General features: G+C 48.7%; 2 protein-coding genes across 2 annotated transcripts in view; one reads left to right on the forward strand and one right to left on the reverse strand.

Moving 5' to 3' along the window:
* Positions 1-4152: 4152 nt before the first annotated feature.
* LOC138156181 (proline-rich protein HaeIII subfamily 1-like) lies at positions 4153-5621 on the reverse strand. The gene is made up of 3 exons (XM_069081391.1): positions 5547-5621; positions 5144-5449; positions 4153-4725 (listed from the first exon to the last, which is right to left on the reverse strand). Exons 1-3 carry the CDS (start codon positions 5619-5621, stop codon positions 4153-4155), a joined length of 954 nt encoding a protein of 317 aa, XP_068937492.1.
* A 2086-nt stretch (positions 5622-7707) lies between these two features.
* Positions 7708-9451, forward strand: part of SART3 (spliceosome associated factor 3, U4/U6 recycling protein) — a 29579-nt gene continuing 27835 nt past the window's right edge. The window contains exon 1 of the mRNA XM_069081672.1: positions 7708-7855. Coding sequence (XP_068937773.1) covers positions 7828-7855 — 28 coding nt within the window. The 5' untranslated portion in view covers positions 7708-7827. The remainder of the gene's footprint in view (positions 7856-9451) is intronic.

Genomic DNA, 9451 nt, shown 5'->3' on the forward strand with positions numbered 1-9451 from the left:
AGTATTCACTCTGTCTGCAGGACAGTCTCCAGACCCCTGCAACAACAGCACTGTCCTTCACCAGTGGACAGTATTCACTCTCTGTCTGCAGGACAGTCTCAGGATCTCTTAGCCAGCAGCCAGGTTCCAGGACTTCTTCAACAGGACTGTCTTTCACCAGTGGACAAATCTGGCAAAACAACATCAAAACAGACAGACAAAGTACCAGCAAAACATCCATGTCTCCTCAGTCCTTGGCAGCTCAGGGGGCAGGTCTCAAAAGTCCAGGGCAATTCAAAGTGGCCCCAGCAATCCTTCTCAGTCTCTCTCTCTGCCTCCACGTGGGTGCTGCTTCCAAAAAGTTCTCCTGCCTCTCTCTTGTCTCTCCAAATCTACGTCACCAGCTCCTCCCAGTTCAGGACTCTCTTTTCACATCAACAAGTCCATCCCACAGGTGGGATTAACAAGCTCTGGGTTTTAACACAATCAGTTTGAAAACCAAGCCAATACAGGGGAATCTTTAATTGCCATTACTATCATACTGTTGTATACAGGTAGTAGTGGTGGTGGTGTGGAGCAGTGGGCAGGGTCATGTGTCAGGGCTCAAAGGGCCCTCAGAGGCCAAGTTAGCCCCCTAATTTTTTTTTTTTAAGCAATCGGGGTTAAGTAACTTGCTCAAGGTTACACGGCCAGTTATTTCTGGGTGTGGTGCTGAGTGTCTGAGCCCGGATTTGATCCAGGTCATCCCAACACTGGAGCTGATGCTCTTACTCACTGCACCACCTGGCCGCCCTTAAGCAATTGGGGTTAAGTAACTTGCTCAAGGTTACACATCCAGGTGTTTCTGGGTGGGTACTAAGTGTCTGAGCCTGGGATTCGATCCCCAGGTCATACAGACTCTGGAGCAGGTGCTCTTACTTGATGTGCTACCTGGCCACCCCTAGCCCCCTAATTTTATAGATGAAAAAACACTCAGGTTAACTGAGTTGCCTAGAGTCACACAGCAAGTGTCTGTGGCAAGATTTAAACCTACCTCACTCTAAGGCCAGCGCTATCCATTGTGCCCTGCTGTCTCACTGAATCTCCTGACTCCTTGCCTAGATAGATTTCCTGTTACAAACTTTTTCTTCATATTCTGGGAAGTAACAAATGAATCTGTAATTCTCTTTGTCCTTCTTTCCCTCTCCTCCATTTCTATTTCTGTCTCCATTCTGTTTTCTTTCTCCTCCTCCTCCTTCTCTTCCTTTCTTTCCCTCCCCCCAGTCCCTAGCGAGGGATGCTGCTTTCCCAAACGCCAGTTTTTAAGTCTTTCTCATCCGGGGATGTTCCTGCCCTCCTCCTAACTGCATTCCCAGTAAATATATTGGCAGGAGCAGCGCCTGTGTTTAACACTTTATTTCAGATGCTTTAAGGAAAGGAAGCTGGTGCCTTCCTCTCTGAGACTCTTTTTGTCTGCTCTGCCTGTTGTGGTCCATACTTGTGATTTGCGTCTTGTCTCCCCCATCAGACTGTGAGCTCCTTGATGGCAAGAACCTTGTTTTGTCTTTCTGTGCTTAACCCTGTGCCTGGCACAGAGGAAGGACTTAATAGATGCTTGTGGTCGTGGTGTTCAGGAAACAGCCTTCCTTGTGTCCAGAGGGAAGAGCTTTGGGTTTTCATGAGAGAATCATTTATTATAGTGCCGTAATTTTCATTTACATTCATATACCACAACTTGTTCAACCATCGTACAAACAGTGCACATCTATCTACTTTCCAGTTCTGTGCCACCAAAAAATGCTGATATATTTTGGGGCTGTGTGGAAACTTTCTTATCAGTGGTCCCCTTGGGGTGTAGGGAAGAATCTCCGGGTTAAACAGGATGGGCATTTTAAAATATCACTTTATTTGGGGAATTCCAAATTACTTTCCGCTTGGTGGTATGGATTTACACTTCTTCAATAATGCACTAATCGATTTTCCTAAAAACCCCTTAAGCATTGACCATTCCCATCTTTTGTCATCTTTGCCAATTTGTTGGGTGTGAGGTGAAACTTCAGTTGTCTTGATTTGCCTTTCTCTTATTACTAGTGACTTATATAGAGCATTCTTTCATGTAGTTATTAAAAGTCTGCAGTTCTTTTGAGAGCTCTTCCCATCATTTGATCACTTTTCTGTTAGGAGTGATCATATACAGGCTGTCTCACAAATCTTAGTGCAGTTTTAAGCTTTACTATCTCTGTATCATGCTTAGGGTTAGAAGCTTTAACAGCTTAATAATACTAGGACTTGTGGGATAGTATACGTATATGTGTATGAGTATTGGCTAAATATCTTAGATACCAAACACTTTTATGAGAATTTTAATTTTTTTCCTGTTTGACCACTTTTTTTGGACCACTTCTCTCAACTTAGATGTATGATTTTGTTTATGCAGAAATTTTTCAATTTCATGTAATATTAATGGTTTCGATTTCTTCTGTTCCTTGATTCTATCCATAGCTGGGATCTGCTTTTCTTCTAATTTCTTTCTGATATGATCTTTGATATTGTCACATTTCCCTTTTGAATTTGTGAAATATGGTATGTTCGTCTAAGTTTATGCCCAACAGTTTTTGTCAAATAGGAAATTTTTTTCCTAAGTGATATTTTCCACTTTACTGAATCCTGGGTTCTTGAGTTCTGTTGTTTCTGATTTCTCCTTTGTTTAGGAGATTGTTCCATTGATCTATTTTCTCAGTTTTGATGACTGCTGCTTGATAAAGTAGTTTGGTTCTTCATCTTTAACTCTTTTATTTACATTGATATAATAGATCTTTTATTTTTCCAGTTATTTTTATCAGACTCTGTAAAGTGTCCTTTTGATAATTTGATTAATATTAAAAGCGTAAATTAATTTTGGTAGTATTGTCATTTTTATCATATTGACATGGTCTAACCGTGAACATCGAGTATTTCTCTATTTAAATTTTTATTTCTTTAAGTAGTATTTTGTAATTGAAGTTATCTATATCAAGTCTTTTGTGTGCTTTGGTAAAGTGATGCCCAAATATTCTGGGCCTTTTGTAGCTTTCTACGGCTCTCGTGGGGCTGGATTCTTTCTTTTAAGGGCTCCCAGGGCCTTGGCCTAGCTTCTGATGTCAATGCAAATTTTCTTTCCAGTTCAGTGAGGGGTCGGTTTTATCCATTTAGTTTAAATGAACACCTCCTTACCTCAGTTATCTGCCCTTTACTTTCTTTGACTAAACATCACCTGAGTTTAGGGAAGGGAAACTGTCTGGAAACGTCCTGTCTGATCCCCCTGTACATAACACATGTGTAGTAGTATATGTATAACATGTTACATATATATGTGTGTGTGTATGGAGCTAAACAGTGCAGTGGGTAGAGCACCAGCCCTGAAATCAGGAGGACCTGAGTCCGAAGGTGGCCTCGGATACTTGACACTTAACTAGCTGTGTGACCCTGGGCAAGTCACTTAACACCCCCCCCCCCCACTCCCCTTAATAAGGCCGGCTGACAAGCTGGTGAGGTGTTCGGTGGCCTTCATGGCTCTCTAGGAGGGGGAGGGTCCTTTACCCAGCAGGGCTATTTCTGTAGGTTAGTGGTGACATACCAGGCACCAAAAGGGACAAGAAACACAACCGCCATCACTTGGACCCGACAAAATAATAAAAGTAACAGCCTGGTGGCACTAAAGGAAGAGGCCGGGACGGAAGGCTCGGAGGAAGGCCCGTGCAAAGGCGCGGAGGTGGGAGACATTCCTCCGGAGGGAATCCCGGATCCGGGAGGGGAAAGGCTTCAAGAAGTCCTTTTTATGAACGAGGGCCCAGGGCAAGGCAGCGGCAGCCCCCAAACCAGGGCTGTTTCTGTGTCCTCCGAGGTGCGAGGGTAGGCTAGCCCCGGGCTGGCTGCTGGGCGGGGGAGTGAGTCTCAACGAAGCAGAGCCCCCTGGACGAGGAAGCTCAGGCCCCCAAGCAGGTCGGCCCTCGAAGGCAGCGGGCTGCATCAAGGTGAGGGTGCGCCAGGGCGAGCACGCGCGTCAGAGGAGCAGCCCGGGCACCGGCGCCAGGGCGCACCTGCCGCAGCACGCGCCCTGCGCACACCGAGGGACCAGGAGGTGAAGCGCCCTTGTCCTTCCCAAGATGGCGCCAGAGCCTGCACGCCCCGCCCCCTGCGGGGCTTTGACCTCCTCTAGGGCCCCCGCTTCCTGTCCAGAGGACCCCGAAGCCTGGCCCTCGCCACGCCCGAACGGATCCGGCGAGCAAGGGTCCCTTCTCGCCCGAGAGGAGGCAGGCCAAGGGGAGAGCCGTCTGAGGCCGCGCGGCGCCCGCGCAGCCGTCCTGCCGCTAAAGCACCACCGGCAGCTTCACAGCCCGGCGCGGCAGGACTGGGATCCGGCGCGGCCCGGGCAGCCTCGGCGTCGGCGTTAACGTCACAGCGGCGTCGCCGTCGGGCTCGCGGGGGAGAGACGCGGGCGGCGCAAGATGGCGGCGGCAGCAGCAGCGGCGGCCGCTTCTGGGCCCCGGGCGAAGGCCCCGGCGGCGGGGGCGGGGGCGGGGGGGGGGGGGGGGGGGGGGGGGGGGGGGGGGGCGGCGGCCGTTGCTGGGACTGTTGCCCCGGAGCCTCGCGCACGCGCAGTGAGCCCCGCGGGGCCGCGTTCCGCAGACCCACGTGCGGCCGGGCCCTTGACGCGAGGGACGTGGGGAGGGGCTGGCAGAAACGGGGGCCCCGCCCTAGACGACCCCCCCCTTTCCGTGGGGGGCACTAATGGGACACGCGTGGGATCAGGGAGCGCCGCGGGGGAAGGCGCCAGCCAGGAGGGAGATTTTATTGGAGACGAGATGGGAGAAGGTCGGGAGGCCTCGAGGAGGAAGTAGGAGGGCGGGCCTGGCAGGGGGCACGGCCGGAGAAAACGTTCGGAGTTGGGAGATGGAGGGGTGTGCGAGGGGGGGATGTAAGAAGACTGGGAAGGTAGGAAGGGGCCCTGCCGCCCGGGCCGGCTCGTATGGGACCTGTAAGGGGGCAGTGGCAGAGCCCTGGACTCCACGAAGCCGCCCATCCCTTAAAGCTTCCCGGGGGAGGAGTGCAGAGCTGGAGGCCAGGCTTGTTTGTGCCTCGACAGTCCTGGCCGGGGGATCCTGGGTTCGGATCCTGCCTCCCGCGGTGACCCCCCCAGCCGTGCCTGCCCCGAGGTGCCGTCGGCAGGGTCAGGGAGCCTCCCCAGGTGCCCCCCAGAGCCTGTGCGCGATGGAGGGAAGCTCTGTGGCCCCGCCGTGCCCCCTCCGCCCGGCTTCTGAAGTTCTGACCGAGGCACCATGGGATCGGAGCTCGGGAGCCTGTGGCTTACAGGCTGGCACCGCGCAGCCCGGCCTCCCCGCAGGGGGCTGCCCTTCCCTAAAGCAGACTGACAAGTAAGGGGGGAAGGAAGCAGCCGTGGGCCCCGGGGTGGGCCCGAGGAGGCCGTGCCCTCCTCACTAACACCACCCATCTGTCGGTTGGGATTGAAGAGACCCGGCCCTCAGTGGGAGCTGCTTCCCGGGTGGCGCCGCCCTTCCCCGTGCCAATGCTGCCCCTGAATTTTATACCTTCTTCCCCCGGTTCTCGGGAGCTTGCAGAGGGGCCTTCAGGCCTCCTTGCAGAGTATGCGTGAGGAGACCCATCATTCCTCTCTCTTCTCTTTGTTAAATATCGCAAAAGAAAAGATGGTCTATCGGAACACGCCTGTATTTGTGGAGAGTAAGGAAAGTGGCATCCCAGAGAACCTGGCAGTATTGCGGAGACATGAGCTTCCTTTGGCTGTTGGGCCTGGAGTTGTGTCCCTCTCCACTCGGGCTCCAGGTGATTGTGCCACAGTTGTGGGGTTGGGAAGGAGCTGGCTGCGGGAGAATTCTCTCAGTGCAGGAATTTAACCCGTTTGGCTACTTCTTACCTTCCTGTGGAGCCTCAGCTTGGCTGCCAAGGAGGTCCAGAGAGAGCTGATGTGTGCCACCTCATTTTAATGGACGTCTCCTCCACACACAGCACCCTGAAGTAGGACTGGAGGGATGGGGGGGCTGGGAGGAAGGAGCAGAGCTGGGTGTGGCCATGGACCCACTCCGGTCCTTGTCTTGTCCATCTCTACACAGACACCTTTCTTATTCGGAAATAACCACAGATCTTGTGATTTAAAGAGACCTGCAGTTTTAGGGATGAGTCCTGATTGGTGATTTTCCCAAAGCAGGGTGAAGCTCCCCAGTATACAGGAGGGCACCTCATACAACACCTCCCCACCCTCATATAGAGTGAAATGAAGATGAGTGTGGGCCAGAGCCCTGCTGGGGTTGACTTTGATGCAGAGTGGACCTGGTTCAGATCCCAGCTCTGCTCTGAGTATCTGTAGCCTTGGCTGTGCTGCTTAACTGTTTCTGGGCTGCAGCTTTCTCTGCGGATGAGAAGAGGACACTCACTGAATGACCTCCAGAGGACTCTGATTGGAACTGGCTCTGAATTGTTCTTATTTTAGGTTTTATTTCAAAGTTTTTATGTATTATACCAGGAGAAAATTAAGTAGAGGTGTGATAAAAAATTACTGCTTTATAAAAACACATAATTTTTTCCTTGTGAATCATGCCTTTGTTGCTGTATTTTTATAGTACTTTTAAAAATCCTTTCATATTTTCATCCCTCTGGAATTGAGGAGCCTTAAGCACCGAGAGGTTCTGTGATCTGCCCAGTGGCACAAAGTCAGGCCAAGATGGTCTTTCCTAACCCTCCCACTGTGGCCCCCCAGACAGCCAGGCTGCTTTTTTAGGTTCCAGCCTCGGGCTGGATAGGGCTTATTCTTCACTAAGATTATCACGTGATCATTATAATGAATACCATGATATGTTGATTTCCCCCCCTGGCAGCAACATGCTTTTTTATTATAATGGAAACACTATGATTCTTCCTTTGAAGTTAAAAGCTCTTGCTGCTCCTTACTCTGAAAAGGTCTGCTTTTATCCTTTGTAAGGGAACTCCGGTTAGCTCCAGGCTAATTGTTTTTTACTCCAGGGCTTTTTACTTTTAAGTTTTATTAAATAGAACTTGTACTGCCACTTGTGGATGGAAATTGGTTGTTGAAATGGATCACTGGATAGTAGAGGCCTCGATGACCTGGGCTTGGCTCAGTGAGCCTTGTGAGATAAGTACGGTCAGGCTTCTTGGTTTGTTGATAACTTCTTCCCTTGACAGTCCTATGTAATTTGCTTGTCTTAGGTAAGGGGCAGCAAAAGTTAGTTTGGACAGGTACTAACACTTTGTGTTTATACAAGATATTTCCCCTGGGTTCCTTTTCGTCATGTACCTTCCTTTCCCCTGAGGGGACAGTGTTAAGATGTTGGGTCATTATTCAGTGGATTTTTCCCCCTCTTTTAAAATATTCTGTTGATGCTTTTTTTAACATGACTGTTATTTTCCAATGCACCTGCTACCCAGTAAAGTTGTCCTTCATAATAGAGTGGTGCCGCTCAGTGAAGCCTTAGCGCCCCGGCCACGTGGGCAGTGTGAGTCCTCAGGAGAGGTCGCCGCAGAGGTCAGAGGGTGGGGGTCGCTCAGGGCTTGTTTCATGTGCGTTGTTGTGCTTAGGCGATGTTCTCCTGGTTCTTCTTTATGCAGATATTGTTTATTTTGCTTGTACATGAAGAGGGACCTTTTAAAACACCTTGGGGAAGGCCGCCAGCTGGTTTTCTGACTTTTTTTTTTCCAGATTACATTTAAATTAACTTTAAAAATATCTTTCTGTTAAAGCTTTCCATCAATGCCTTTGACTACAATTGCCATGTGGACCTGATCAAGCTGCTTCGGCAAGAAGGGGAACTTATCAAGCTGAGACGGGCTCGCCAGAAAATGAGTGAACTTTTTCCCCTCACGGAAGGTAAAATTGGGACTGTTTGTGCTGACACCTGTTCCTCTCAGAATTTAAACTTGGGAATGTATTTTAGGCATCCAGAGCCCTTTTTAATTTTCTGGGCAGACCAGCCAGAAAGTTCAGGAAGTCTTCAGTTCTTGCTCCAAGGGAGCAGGTGCTGTGAGTGGTCCGCTAAGTGCTTTATTCTAGTCAGAATTTGTCCACTCTTGAAGTCTAGCGGTCAGATTTTTCAGCTTTTGGGCTGAGTGTCTTGTGAAAACAGATGTCCCCTCAATGGAGGGCCTTCCCTCTGCTGATGGTCTGCAGGCTGTGTTTCGTTGGCCCCAGCCTGTCTGCTTGGCGTGTCTCCCTTGTTAGACTGGGAGCTTTGTGAGAGCCAGGGACTGTCTTTGCTTCTCTTTGTACCCCAGAGCTTGGCACGTAGTAGGCCCTTAATAAGTGCTAGCTGATAGCAGTAGCAGGCATAGTATTAATGACAATGCCTCACTCATCAGACACGCATTTAAAACACTAATTCCATTGGGAAAAAAAACAAGAACCTCTTAATGTCTGTGTGTGCTACAGTGATTACTGCCAACCTCATTGTTCTCTGCAGAAGACTTTGATGTTAGCATAAAACTTCTTGTTGGAAACGGAAGCTTTTGCCAGCCATCAGAAATTGTGTAATTGTCCAGCCGTCGGTCTGTGAGCTTCTGACTAGTCTGGCACTACTCTAATGTGGAATTCAGTAAAAATAAAAATCATTCCCTGGAATCGCTTTAATTAAATTTCCCATCTGTGTGAGGGATTATCCCGTGGATTTCCGTGATCTCTTGGAGGCTGCAGGCACTAGTTTGGGGAGGCTCTCATTTGCAGATGCCCCGATTATCCTCTTTTCTTTTTCTCTTTCTTTGATTTTTACATCACTCTGTATAATTAATGGATTACTTTTCTCTTAGATTTTCCAGTTTATATTTTTAAGCACCCTGGGTATGGTCATTTTTATTTGTGTTTTCTCCAGCCTTTCTATTCCCAGACTCCTGTTCTGTTTGCTGCTTGTTAAGCTGCTTTGCCACTTTGATGAACTTCTGAATAGTAGGTTGAAAAGTCTGAATTATATTCTTATTTGAGCATTCTAGAGCATTTCAGGGCTGGCAGGGACTGTGGACTCTGTAACATGATGGTAAGTTGCAGGTCTGTCTTTGATCTTTAGTTTTGAATGTTCCTTACGCTTTGAGAGGGAGCAGTGATTAAGGTATCAAGAGATCTGAACTAGATCCCACCAGTCCCCACTCTAGCAGCTGGATCTCTCTCATCCATTATTTAAAAAAAATTATTTTCTACAAAAATTCTGAGAATTAAATACTAAAAAAGCATTTCTCTATAGGTGGCAGAACACAAAAGAGGGTTATATGTGAAATTTCCTGCTTACTTTAAAAATAAACATAAAATATTCCAAGTGTTTGTTTCAAAACCCTGACTTTTTGTGTTTCTTTCTGAATTACTTTTTATGTATTTTCCGTGCATTTAAGAAAATATTACAATGGCTGTTCTCTCTTTTCACTGTTTGCTAAAAGCCCCAATCCCAGTTAAAAACTTGAGAGAAAGAAATACCCCCCCCCC

This window comes from Petaurus breviceps, unplaced genomic scaffold (genome assembly GCF_028583685.1).
Source record: "Petaurus breviceps papuanus isolate PSGF00001 unplaced genomic scaffold, PetGlider_PUasm1.0 99, whole genome shotgun sequence".
Lineage (NCBI taxonomy): Eukaryota > Metazoa > Chordata > Mammalia > Diprotodontia > Petauridae > Petaurus > Petaurus breviceps.